General features: G+C 26.3%; 1 protein-coding gene across 1 annotated transcript in view; it reads right to left on the bottom strand.

The window, feature by feature from the left end:
- The window catches only part of LOC111633850 (oxysterol-binding protein-related protein 9-like), an 88,102-nt gene that overhangs the window by 37,928 nt on the left and 35,600 nt on the right, over positions 1–14,574 (bottom strand). The window contains exons 11-15 of the mRNA XM_023378486.1: positions 10,283–10,380; positions 6,129–6,158; positions 4,688–4,850; positions 569–737; positions 155–251 (exon numbers count right to left, since the gene is read on the bottom strand). Coding sequence (XP_023234254.1) covers positions 155–251; positions 569–737; positions 4,688–4,850; positions 6,129–6,158; positions 10,283–10,380 — 557 coding nt within the window. The remainder of the gene's footprint in view (positions 1–154; positions 252–568; positions 738–4,687; positions 4,851–6,128; positions 6,159–10,282; positions 10,381–14,574) is intronic.

The following is a 14,574-nucleotide window of genomic DNA, read 5'->3' as shown; positions in this document are numbered from 1 at the left end:
GCTAATTTATTTTGTAATGCTTTCATTACTAAATATTATTATATTTTAAATTAGTAATATTAATATATATATATATATTTGTTACGAAAGAAACAAGTTGCGCGTGCCACCAGAGAAGAAAGGACGTCCGAATGATTTACAAGTGTTGCCATCCCTGGTGGGTGATGTGACACTTGTTCAGCAATAAATGTAAGATTATTTTTGTGTGCCCAAGGAACAGGTCCATCTGAAACCTTTTCTTGGGATTCAGCCTTAAAAAAAATTAAAAGTACACCAACTATTTAAAATATGTTAATGTATTTAAACTTGTCTTCTCAGCTTATAGTTAAGTGTTTAATCTTGCCTAAATATATATTTTTTTTGTTTTTAAATTATGAACTAAATTATTCCCAATTATCTAAAATTATTAATAAATGCTTTTCTTACAGAAAAATTCTTGTCTTCAATAAATTCCATTAAATTAAATTTAACTTAATAGAACTTAATATTAAAACTAAATTGTATATATTATTATTTATGAATAATTTTTTAATTTAACATTACTTATTAAATTTGTTTTAATCAATACCTCAGAATTTTCGACGTTAGGAATGTCCCAAAAGCATCGGAATACTTCTCCCAAAATTGGATTGTATGGTTTCTTAGCAACCGAGCTTTTCCTTCCTGCATGGAATGCTGACATATACCATTTCAACACCTGCAGCATACGATCTTTTGGATCAGGATAATCTGTTATACTAAATAAAGATTTAAAAGATGTATTTATTTTCTTTCAGATTAAAAAAATATTAGGCTATTTAAAAAAGTAAATTTTAAAATACAAAAGCATTTTCCCAGAACTATATTAACTTGTTTTTATTTCTTCAGAAAACTCTCTCCCCTTTTCAAAATAGAACATTTATTTATACAAATTAAATCAATTTACAACTTTTGGAAGCAATATTTAATTTTGATATGAAATTCAGTAAACTCATTCTAATTTTAATTTTAAATGCAAGATTTAAATGATGATATCATAATACTGAACATAGTTAATGGACAAAGAGAATAATACAAGGAAATCTATATATATATATATATATAAAGTGGTGGTAGCCCCAAGTCTCCACTCGTGCATAGGGGTGGTTGCGTCTCGATAGCTATAAGGGTGCGAGAGATATGAGGCTAAAAGTGGTTGAAAGTGGCTTTCTATTTCGAATGTTTTGTTCGATTTTTTCGAATTTGTTTGAATTAAATTCGAACATAAAATTCGAATTGGTTCGATTATAGAACGATTGAAAACGTTCCAGAAACGTTGAAATTTGTTCGTTTGACTAAACATAAAAATTCTCTAATTAGTCTGGAAACAGGGGACCTAATTCTTGCATTCTGTGAAAACGGGTAAGATTATCTATAATGTAATTATCTTAATCTTCATTATCGTTACTTTTTGCCCAGCGAAGCGGGTCCTTGCAGCTAGATTCTAGATTACTTAGAAAAACAGTCTTTTATATATATATAAAAACTATATTACATAAAAATAAAAACCCAGCGAAGCGGGTCCTTGCAGCTAGTATTAATATATTTCTATTTATATATTTTTACATACTTATATACATAAAAAGAAAAATATGATGGAGATAATTCTTTTAATAATAAAGCCTTTTAAGCATTAAAAAAATTGCAATTTTATGCCATTCGTACAATACTAATATAACCAGGCATAAGTGTAAAAAAGTTTTTATTATTAACAAGCAATTATTTTATTGTGACCTCATCACAATGCCAGGCTGTAATTTTTTATCATATTTTTTAATTTATTTAATTTAAAATATATGCGCTCCACCTCAAATTAGTAGTGGCTTGCCCCTGTACATCATACTTTTTCTTTAGCAATTGAGTTGTGCCAGTCATCTATCTAGCTCCTTTCAGTAGAAATTTTTGAATTGAAATAATATGATTTCCAGTTTGCAACATAAGTTTGTATATAATTAATCAGGGCCTCCTGCCCCTAAGCTTTCCATATCTGGTCCCGTCTTTCATCTATCTAACGCCATTCTTGAGATTAAGGAAAGATGGGCAGACAGATGGATGACAAGGAAAATATATAAGTCTACAATTTTTTAAAATTAGACATATATTTTCTATAATAAATTCTAATATATTATATTAGAATTTATTTTAAAATTGCAGCCCAGTAAAATAGAACATTCATAACCAATAATCCTCTGTTAAAAAATTATTAAAAGAAAGTTATTAATAGAAAACTAATGTTTAGTTAAATAAAGCTGTTTACAACAATTATATATTAATTAATTTTCATTTTTTATTATAATTTAAAAAATTTATGAAATAATTAATAACAAATGAAATAGTCTTTCTTTAAGAATATTATAAATAATTATTTTGTTTATAATAACTTATAAGCTATATTTTTCATTATATTTATTCAATAAAGCTTTGAGGTTTACACTTTATCACTCCAGTGATGCAGATATAAACTTCAGTGTTTACTTTGTAATGTATCTTTGTTGAAGGCAATTATTGTATGAGTGGCAACAGAAGTGACAATGCTCTTTGACAAAGGAATAACATATTCTACTAATTCAGAATAGTGTACACTTCTAAAATTTATATTCTCCCCATATTGAGAGTAATGCCTGATGTAGCTCCTTGATTAATGACATGAACTGATGCCAATGCAGTTGATTCAACCAATGACTGATTCAAATTTTGTTGATATGTGGGACTTGTAAATTACACCAACAGAATAAGGTTTTTGGTTTGGATGGCCAATCTTAGACTTTCATTCTTAGTTCCTTATTATAAAGGTAAAAAGCAATGACAAAGAACCATCATCATTTGGGATAATCTTGATAAAGGAAAGTGTCCATCTAAAAATGTTAGTAAATAAAAATAATAAAATTCATGGCCAACGTTATTTACATTTAATACATAAAAATATAAATACGACTTTTTAACAAAGTTAAAACTTTGTGTCTGTCCTCCTTTTCACCGTTTTCACCATCAGCAATACTTGCGAACACGAAAACGTTTTAATACATTTTTATTTAAAATGTATTATTGTGAATGTGGCAAGAACACCAGAGGACACTTTACGTATTTTTACATTTTGTTGCAGAGGTAGTAGCCTCAAAAGGAAGGTCACCTCTGTAAATTTGTGAACTTTTTAAAGTATTGCTGATGGTGAAAATGGCGAAAAGGAGGACAGACACAAAGTTTTAACTTTGTTAAAAAGTCGTATTTATATTTTTATGTATTAAGTTAGTAAAATTTTTTTAAAAATTTTAAATTTAACAAAAAGAAAAGGAAGGTACAGAAATTAATATTTTCAAATCCTCAGAACTGAACAATTTTTATCAATACTAATACAAAGTAACTTTATGATTTTATGAAATAATAATAAAAAAAAACTAAAAAGTTGGACCTTTTAATCAAATCCATCATGGGTTCAGCAAGATGGTAAGGATCTGGGACAGATCATTCCTGGAGAATTTTTGAATTTTCCAATCTGGCTGGATTTATTTGACCAACAGAGTGGTAAGCTGTCAACTTAACCATTTGGCTGGATGGCCAAATGGTTGAGGTAAAAAGTTTAGCCAAAATTTAAGCAAAAAGTTGAAATTAAAATTGAAAGTCTTAACTGTCACTTTTTTTATTTTAAACTTAAAAAAATTATATGATTGCAATGCAAAATTTACAGCTTATTTAACTATAGTCTGAAATCCTAAGCTAGTCCACATCAGCTCAACTATTTTTAAAAATCTGGTGTTGAAAATTTAAAGTTCTAACTCTTAATCCAAGAAATGATAAAATTTAAATTGCTTTTACTCATGAATGATGATCAATTACACCCACTTTCCTAAAATGCTACTTTATTTTAATTCTTTAAATGCATAATCTGCAAAAATCAGCTTAATCCGTTCAAAACAAAATCGGCTGATGGAAAAGTTGTTTAACTGGTTTTCTACCCAAATTCTTCTATCCAAACTCCTTTTAGCTTGAAGGGTAAAAACAATTTAGTTTTCATGAACATAGAAAGACAAAATTTTCAGAGCTTAAAGAGTTAATTAATACACCTTATCCTGATAGCAAAAGCTCTTCCAAAATCATATCTACAAACATGCAACCTTTCCTTATGTGACATTTCATTACTATTAGTTTAATTACTTAGAAATTAATTGTTTAGTAAGATGTAAATACTCATACTTTTGAAAGTAAAGATAGAAAATACTAGCAATCTATTTTATATATTTGTATCAATGCATTGTATACATTAGAATACCAGATGTTTTAACTTAGATAATAAGAATAAAAATGATATACATTACCTATAACTTCATACTTACATGATATTTTGGAAACTTAATTTGTATGAAAATTGGCTAATGCTAAAAATATCTTGTTTTTTTTTAATGTAAACTCATTCAAAAATAAATTTTCTTAAAAATATTTTATTTATTACATTACTATATTAACTTATATTTGAATCCATCCAATTCCATTATATTCTGTTTAAAATTTTTAAAGCTTGACAAAGTCCTACCTTAAAAGTTCTCTTAATTTTAGCTTATTTTAACAGTCTGCAATAATGTTTTTTAAATTTATTTTTCCTATTAAATTTAGATTTAAATTTGAAATACTTCAATTTAAAGGAAACAGAAATGATTTAACATCTTAAACATACCTAATAAACAAATCTGGATGAGCAAAGAAATCAGCATACATTTCCAGGAGGGAACGTCGTTCTAATATGAAAGTTGGCAAAACAACTTTTGTAAGATCCATACCTATCTTTAATTGGGAAAGAAGATGACTTATAACACTTCCCTGACCACCAACAGAACCTACTGTAATTAAAAATATATCATATAATTTTCCAAACTAAAAATACAATACATTTAATATAAAGTGCATTCTCACTAATCCAAACTAATTATTGTAGGAAATGTTCAGATTAGCAGAGTTATACATAAAGAAAAGAAAGTCAAAAAGGATTACAGACAAATGCATGTACTGTACTTGATATTTATAATATTAAATTGTACTACATATTAATTTTATAAATTTGTTGGGTTTTAAAATATTATCTACAATTTTTTTTACTGGAACGTTTAGCAGAAAAGTAAACAAAATTGGTTTGGATTAAGCAAATTTTAGATTAGAATAGGTTCAGATTAACAAAAGTGCACTATATAAATACATATAAATAATCTTTTAATTAATATACATATATATTTATGCTTACATATTTAAAATTTAATGCCAAAATAAAAAAGTTATTCAAAACAGGAAAAAAAATTGAATTATGAATTTGCAAAAATTAAAATGAATTTAATTCCAAATTAATTTTCAGAAACTAAAAATTATATTTGAAAAATTAATTCTATCTTTCAAACATCATTAAAAATATTTATTAATAAAATTATGCAGTCTTAAAAATTACTTTTTCTTATAATGAAGTATTAAATTTATATTTTAATAACTCAATAACTAAATTTTTACTGTAAATACTTGTCTCTTTAATCCAAAAAGAATTACTTCGGTAGACTATCCCACAGCACAATAGCTGTGTGATAGTCTACCGAAGTAATTCTCTTCAGATTAAAGAGAGAAGTATTTACAGAATGAATAAAACAGCTACCATAATACATATTTAAAATAAACTAAATTTTTAGTTTATATATCAGTATGTCACTTATAAATACCACATGCACTCAATTAGACCCACAAATTTAAATTACCCCACATCTCAGTCACATTTAAAAAAAATAAATCCACAGTATTTGCATAAATCCATATGTAGATTTTTTCAAACCATATTTTCTAAGCTACATATTACAACAAATAACCTATTGTAATTGTGTATATTATTGCATCATATTTCTAGCTCTCTGTGTTACTTTTTAGATTTATTTTTTGGTTTTCATTTAACAATCCCTGTGGCTATTCACTGCAACATACAAAAATCAATTTTATAAAAATAAATCCACAGATTCAATTACTTTACAGGGATGAATGAACCCACACTTTAAATTTAAAAAAAAAAAAAGACTCATATTAGGTCTATTCAAATGCATATGGTAATAAGTTAGGAATAACTTATATATTTTAAAAGTTTTACTTACAATCCTCTTCATCATCATCTTCATATATTGCTAAAAAAATTGAATGGTTAAATTACAAATCTTTGAAAGTGTTTCCATTTAACATACAACAAATAAAAATGTAAATCTATAAAATTTCTTGTATTTAAGATTAAATAAAATGTTTAGGTAAAAATGTAAAAATAAAAACAATCAAAAGGCATGTTATCCATTTAAAATGTTCAAGAGTTAGAAGATAAAAAAATGTCTTCTTATCCTTTTAACACAGTGGTTCCCAATTAGTTTTTCCTGCATACCACTTCAAGAAAGAGCTCAAACTCGCGTATCCCTTATAGCAGAAATTCATATTAATCCATATTAATATTATAAATTCAAAGGTAATTCTGCTTATCTAAGCCACTGAACAGGTTTTAATAAAATTTGGCACAGAGATAGCTTACATGTTGGAGATGGACATAGGCTACATTTTACTGCGAAAAAATATCTTACTCTCATGAAAAAATTCGATATAATACAAGCGAAGCTGTGGGTAGACAGCTAGTGATAAATAGAATAAGTTTTTTTACATTTATTACCTTTAAAATACAATTCTAATGATAATGAAAATAACATAAAATTATTTAATTTTAATGCGATAAATGTACACAATTTTCTTTGCACAACTTTGTAAAATCTGGTTGCTTTTTGGTCAGATTCAGTCTCAAGTCATCTTCGAGTTGAAATCGGTGATGAAGTTTCGTTGCTTAGTTTTCATGTTTGTCATGGCTGAAAACCCACTCTCGCAGAGGCATGTTGTGCAAAATAGTAGTAAATATTTTATTGCTGCTTTGCTGACATGATAATAATGATAATTGTACAATTTTTGTTTCTTGTGTAAGAATTTCATTTAGGTATTGTCACAAATGCATTTTTTTAATGAAATTTCGAAAATATTTTTAGTTATAAATAAACAAATTTGTGCATTCGACATCATGTTGTAAATTGCTGAATTTTTGATGGTCCACCCATTATTTTTTTGATTGCTTCATCTCATGCATTTAAATTTTGAATCGACCGATTTTAGATTGCCGCTTGTATCCCCTCATGCAATTTCGCGTACCCCGGGGTACGTGTACCACTAATGGGAACCATTGTCTTAACATATAAAAAAAGTATTGCAAATAGTATGTCTCTTTTTACTCTTGCTACCTTGTGGGCATTAAGAGAGCCTTAAAAATTACATAAGTGACAGTGACACTCATTTTGATATTACTCCACCATTTTAACCACACAAAATAGATAGTAACTGTATACAGCGAGGTCCTGTACAATGCAGGGGATACATTCCATGTTATAAGAAATTGTGTTAGAGACATGAATTAACATATAATTTTATGCAAGTTTAAACTTAGATCTAGAAGCTGAAGAAGAAAACGTCCTCTGGATGACAAAATTAGAATTTCATACGAGTACTAGTCGCAAGTTTTTCGTCGCATTATACGTAAGTTCACTGTAACTTTCATAACCACAGTCATTAAATGTTTAATTTAAAAATCAGTATTGCAATTCTTAATGTTTTCATTGTTAGAGCAATTTGCATTCTAAAATTTATACAGTTTTTGTTAAGTTTTCAAAGATAAAACTTCATATTTATACTAATGTATTTAATATTTTTATTGTTGTTTATTTGATTTAGATACATTAATTTAAAAAAACTAATGCACTGCAGTATATCAATCATTTTAATATCAATTCTAAACAATACATTAGCCATATCTGATATATCTGTATATATATATATTGTATGTATGTACATTACTTTTATATACATGGAAAAATCAAAAAGTTTGAAGACTTGGCACATAGTTCCTTTCCTTGAATAGTTTAGTTTATGTTATTAATAGAAAGACTATTGTAAAATATTGGTCAGGAGAACTGGGATCATTTCTTTTGAATAATATGATGCCTAAGCCAAGATAGCTAACAGTAGACAAAGAAGAATATTCATTTGTGTATACAAATCAACTGTGAAGATATTTACATGGTTATTCAAATCTTTCCAGAGAATCAAAGATCATATGACAAGGCCATATTTGATAAATGGGCACATATATGGACATAATGTTAATATTAGTCTTTGTTAAAATTAACCAGGAACATAATCAAATCTATCTATAAAGAATAACTTATCCTGAGATTTATTTTCAATTCATTAAAGTACTTATATTGTATATGAAGTAATTTTATAAGTTTTACATAACTAAATTTTATGTAAATAGATTTATTTTCTTTCTTTTTCTCTTGTTTTTTTTGTAACTTAATAATAATTTCTTATGGCAAATATTTTGCTGAATACAACTAGTTTAACATAATATACATCCCAAAAATTTATTTTTATCTTAATGCAAAATTTTCGAATATCTTTACAAATCTTCCATTCTAAAAATCAAGCTTTTATAGGTGAAAATATTTTGTAATTAATTAATAAGTTTTTAAATATTTCCTTCATTTTTTAAACTCATTTCATTTCCATAAATGCAATTAATTTTTAATAGTTTTCTTCTTTGGATTTTGGAATTTATTGATCTAACTGTGTTTTTAGACATAAATTATTTGAACTGAACACAATATACTGAAATATAATACATAGATATATAAATTGATATATTCACTCTTGATTACCAAGCATTTATTTTCTTAACTCTTTAAATCAAAGGGTACGTTCGTAAAGTCGAACGAGTTAAACGAGAATGATGTCATCGTTATTCTTATTTAGTTAGACTTTTCGAACGATTCGTTTATAACTAAATGGCTGTTTCTAAAATCGATGATATGAATGTTGTTAGTGCAGCCTTATCCGAAATATTTTTCTTAAATTTCTTCGGGTGGACAGTTATTTCAATCATTTCATCTTTTAATTCACAATTTAAACACTCGAGTAGATTTAGAAACATCGATTTCGTCGGCCGCCATTTTCTTAACGAAGTGAACTAACTCTTTCCTTCGTGAACTTCGTTAGAGTTTCGTTCGAAACGTCATCACCGCAGAGCATGCGCACTGAGCGAGACTACTACTTTTCGAACGATTCGTTACTAACGCGTTTAACTCGTTCGACTTAACGAACGTACCCAAAGTTAAACTGATATAATTTCTACTAACAACCTTCTCAAAGCATTCACTAATTTTATTAATATCTTTATTTTTCAGTATTTGACATTTTTTTATCTATTGTAATGCAATTTGAATATAACTTAATCATAATTTTTTTCAAAAAAAAAAAATTACTACTATATCAAAGAAGTGTGTTTTTTATAATTCAACAAGAGATGCTTTCCTCCTATTCAATTACTGTACTAAACTTCATTAAGAAAGGTTAGTAAAAGGTTAATAATTTTAAGAAAATTGTATTTATGTAATTTGTATTCAATTAATTGAAAAAATTAAACTAGATTTAATTAAATTTTAGACTTAAATAAAATTTAGACTTTTTTAATCCTGCTCTTTCTGACAAATCTTATCAAAATTCTAACATTACTTCATGCAATGTTTCTAATGTCTTCAGTTTTCTCTGACATTCTCTCATTTCTGCTATAAAATTTTATTTCTATTATTTTATTGTTATATATTACATCAGTTGTATAAAAATTATAATATCCCTACATGTTTTGTTAAATTTAAACTTTTTACACTAAACAATACTGTATCCCCTTAATTATTAAAATTTAAAATGTTATTAACAACAAAAAATTCACTTCACACTAATATAGATTTTAAACAGCAATATCTATTTTTCTGAAAACAAACAAATATTGCAATTTCTTAAGAAAGTGCAATGAAATTATTGATTTTCATTCTTCTTATATAAGAATATAATTCTTATATAATTTAACCTTATAACAAAAATTGGCATATTTTTATAGAAAATTTAAATTGTTGTTGTGTGGAATATATTTATCAATTTTTTTTATATACAAATTTCAAAATAAAAATTTAGAGATTAACAAATAAATTTAAATGATTTAAATACTTGATTTTTTAAAAACTATTCAATTAAATTCATTCAAAATTTTCTCTAACTTATATGAAAAGGGGCATAACTAAACATCTATTTAACCTTTTTCCAAGTAAATATGATTAGAAATAAAGCAACATTTCAGTAATATATTAAAAAAATATATTGAAATTATCAACAATACCATCATAGTCAATTCTTTTCTCTGTTCCTGTTATTGGATTAAGTCTTAACTTATCATCACACATATTTTCTACAGCATCTTCAAATACTCTATGGCTACTGAAATTTTTATTATAAAAAAATTAATGAATCAACATTTAAATCTTATTTATATATTTAAAATATCTAAACAACTACTACTAATTATTAATTAACTTAATAAATGATAATTACACCCTTGACCACATTTATTATATCCTGTGTTCAATTATTTTAGGAATTAATCTATTTAATTCACATATGCATTGACACAACAGAAATAAAATTTACTAATTTTTTCATATTTTTGCTGGAACTTTAAATGTGAATGTTGGCATTTTTCTTCAACAGACTAACTGTATTTTTCAAAACATTTGGACTTTTTCCCACTAGATCGCTACTTTTTTAGAATAATCAATATTTTACAAAGTAGGTTTTAACAAAATTAGATTTAGCTGCGTCTTTAATAGTTTATAAATATCACTGTAATATACATCTAGCATACATAAAATTATATAACTGAAGCTATCAATAAATACATAAATATTTATTGATAGTCTTTTAATTTAACATACACACACTCCTTATACAGAAACAAACTACTAAACTATATATATATATATATTATATAACATTGAAATATTTTTAAAAATAATCGTTTAAACTTAAGTAAATTAGAATTTTACAAAAGTTATACACAATTTTCATTTAAAAAATTAATTTAAAATTACATTTAAGAAATATTAAGAAATTCATAAATCTTAAGAATAAAATTTTAAAATATGAAATGATTTTTCTGTAGTATGTTATAAAAATTAAATCATAAAGTTACAAAACTTGGCACCATTATTATAACAACAAAACAAACAGGCTATTAATGTTAAGGTTAGCAAAAGTATTTAATTACACATGACCTTGATTTAGGTCATCTTCAGCAAACAGCTATTTTGTTTTTCTTTATTCTTGTCTACAATGTAGATACATATGTAATACACATATTTAGACTTATCTACACTGTACATATTTATGTACATATAATGCATATAGAAAAACTTTTTCTGCAAACTAGACTGTTCTATAACACAAAATACGTTACAAAAGACCTAAATCCTTCCAGTAACAATGTTTTAGCAAAATACAAATGTTTTTGATCATCTCCTGAGATCTGCATCATGTTTAAAGATACAGGTTCTATAATGGAATGCATCAAATGGAACGTCTGCAGAATTTGAATTTATATATAATTAAAATTCAAATAGATTATAAGAAATTCTGCAGAATTCAAATTTTAACAATATAAATTTGCATTCTGTTACTGAAAGGACTTAGGTTTTTTGTTGCGTATTTTGTGTTATACAAGAATAAAGAAATATAAAACAGCTGTTAGATGAAGATGACCTAAAGATTTCTAATTAAATACTTTTGTTAACCTTAATATTAGCAGCCTATTTGTTTCATTATTACTATAATCCCTCTGTTAAGTAAATTTTTATAACACTTTTAGAATTTAAAATATNACTCAATCAGTCACTCAGTCAGTCAGGACAAGTAATTTTATATATTTATATTTACATATATATATATATATATATATGTAAATAATATTTAAAACAAAAATATTTTCTGATTATAAAAGAATGTAAAATGTAAATTTTATACAACAATGATAAAGCATTATTGAATTATGTATATTCTTGCGGAGTGATTCTTGGCAATTTACTGGAGACAGACAGACAGCCTTTTTGTATTATATAAAAAAATTTTTTGACTGCCATGTGAACTTTACTCACATCTCAAAACATATGAGTAAAGTTCTAGCTCACATCTCAAAAATAGGCTGTTATCAATTTTAATATCCTATCAATGGCCCTTGTGCACTGTTGTTGACAAAATAACCAAAGATTTTTCTTCTCATCATTTTCCTATAAGAATTATACTTGATTTGATTAGAACTAATATAAGTAAGAATGTTTGAATTTGTCAAAGGAGATCTTTTTTCTTGAAATGGAAAACTTAGGCTGCAAATGCTTTCACACACAAAATCTTGTTCTTTACTCAGAGAAAATTGGTTTGAAGATCTAAAACTCCCAATACTGGGGAATATTTTCCTTAAAATTGAGTATTTTCTATCAGAAATGTTGGTATCTTTTTTTTTTTGAAAACTGTTAAGGCTTTACACATGCAAAACAAAGTCATAATTTTATTTCTAGACACACTAAATTCAATAAAAACAGTCCCTGGTTTAATAATGAATACAAGAATGTGAAAAGAAGAGCTAAAACTTTCCTACAAGATTGAAGCTTGACAAGAGATCCTGCTTCTTTGAAGCAGGATCTCTTGTCAAGCTTCAATCTTGTAGAAATTTAAAAAATAAAAATATAAAAAATAAAAATATGTACAAAAACACGTGTAAATCCAAATGACAACATTATAAAAATTTAATTAAGTTGTTAAAACACATCAGAAATGCCTCTTTTTTTTGGTCTGTGGTGAATTAATATAAAAAAAATCATACAACCAATTTATGTGACTATTGTTTCGTTAGAAAACTCATTGGTCACTTTTGAATCTAAATATAAATGAGGGAGTGAGTTGAATTTCCTTCCTTAAATAGTTCATTTGACAAGTCTTTTAAAATTTGAATTTGAGATATCATCTTTTCCAATTCTAAGTGGCAAGACACTGGGTTCTGATAACATTTTACTCAAATTTGTAAAAAATGTCAATTTAGAATCCATATATTTAATTTTAAAGTGATATTTTTATCAGAGTTAATTCCTAAAACCTGGAATTTCATAGTTTAATTTATAAGAGAGGTGATTAATTGGATTCTTGTAATTACAGATCAATTGCTCTGTGATCAATCAGTTTATAGGAAAATCATCTGCCATTTATTAAAAAAACAGATTAATAGCTTGGGTGACTGAGAAAGATCTTCCTGGTCCATTTCATTTTGCTTTCTCAATAAAATAAGGGAACATTAAGTGTAATCTTTGTCCTTTCTGGTTCACTCCAATTCTCTTGCAACCTAAATTCTCACCAACCAGCTTTTTTGGTGATCTATCCAAAAAATTTGATTCTGTAAATTTAAATAAATTAGCATCCCAGCTGGTAGATTTAGACCTTCCTGCTAAAGTAGTTAGACTAATATACTCTTATTTGTTAAATTTGATATAGTAATCATTAGAAAAATTTGCATTTTAATATTTTTCAAATCCCAGGAAGCCTGCCTCAAGGAGATCCTCTAAGCCCATACTTATTGGATTGCAATTTAAAAAATTGTAACTTGTACATTCCCACTGTCATCTGTCTGTCTGTCTGTCTGTCTTTCCTTAATCTCATAGTTAGATACATAAAAGTCAAGATCAGATATGGAAACCTTTGTGGCAGGAGGCCCTGATTAATTATATAAGAACTTCCAATGTAAATCAGAAGTCACATTATTTCATTTCAAAAATTTTCTCCAGAAGGTATTAGACAGATGACTGGCACAACTCTGTTGTTAAAGGAAAAGTATGATGTACAGAAGCAAGCCACTACTAATTTGAGGTGGAGAATATATTTTAAATTAAATAAACTAAAATTGCAGCCTGGCATTGTTTATTCTATATTGGTCTGATTTGTTTACCCATGGATAATTTTAGCCTTTCTTTTTTAATTTATGCAGCTATTATACTGCTTTCAAGAAAGAAAACGGAATTATAAAGAAAAATTGACAAGCTCTCTAAATATTGTGAAAGAAAACACCTTAAATTCCATATTAACAAATTGAAAATTATGATATTTTTGACATGGAGGTCAACTACAAATATCAGATAAATGGGATATTAATTGAGAAAGTTAATAAATTTAAATATCTAGATGTACTCTTTGATTCTCATTGTACTTTTCATTTTCATTATAAATATGTTATCTTGCAAACTATTGAAATAAATAAAGATTTGATTCCTTGTGCACCAATATGAAAGTTAGTTCAATAAAAGTAGCATGTTGGTCATTTAGTTCAATATATTTAGATAAGTATTTGCTGTATAGAAGCAACAATAAAAGTTTTCACATCTTGTCCTTTCTCACAACCTCAGGAATAAAACAATCTTCACGAGCGAAGCAACCTTTTCTTTGAGGCTTCTCATCCGCCTTGTTATGTAAAAACGTTAAAATACAATTAATTACATTAATTTATAGTCCTTGGCAATTTTAATTTATTTTTGTATTAATTAAAATATTGTTTAGATAAATGTTTAGAAAGTTTTCACCTGGTAAAATACTAGCTAC

This window comes from Centruroides sculpturatus, unplaced genomic scaffold (assembly GCF_000671375.1).
Source record: "Centruroides sculpturatus isolate CEXI.00-Female unplaced genomic scaffold, Cexi_2.0 scaffold690, whole genome shotgun sequence".
NCBI classification, from domain to species: domain Eukaryota; kingdom Metazoa; phylum Arthropoda; class Arachnida; order Scorpiones; family Buthidae; genus Centruroides; species Centruroides sculpturatus.
The sequence above is the reverse complement of the archived record's forward strand: the minus strand, read 5'-3'. Positions and strand labels throughout refer to the sequence as shown.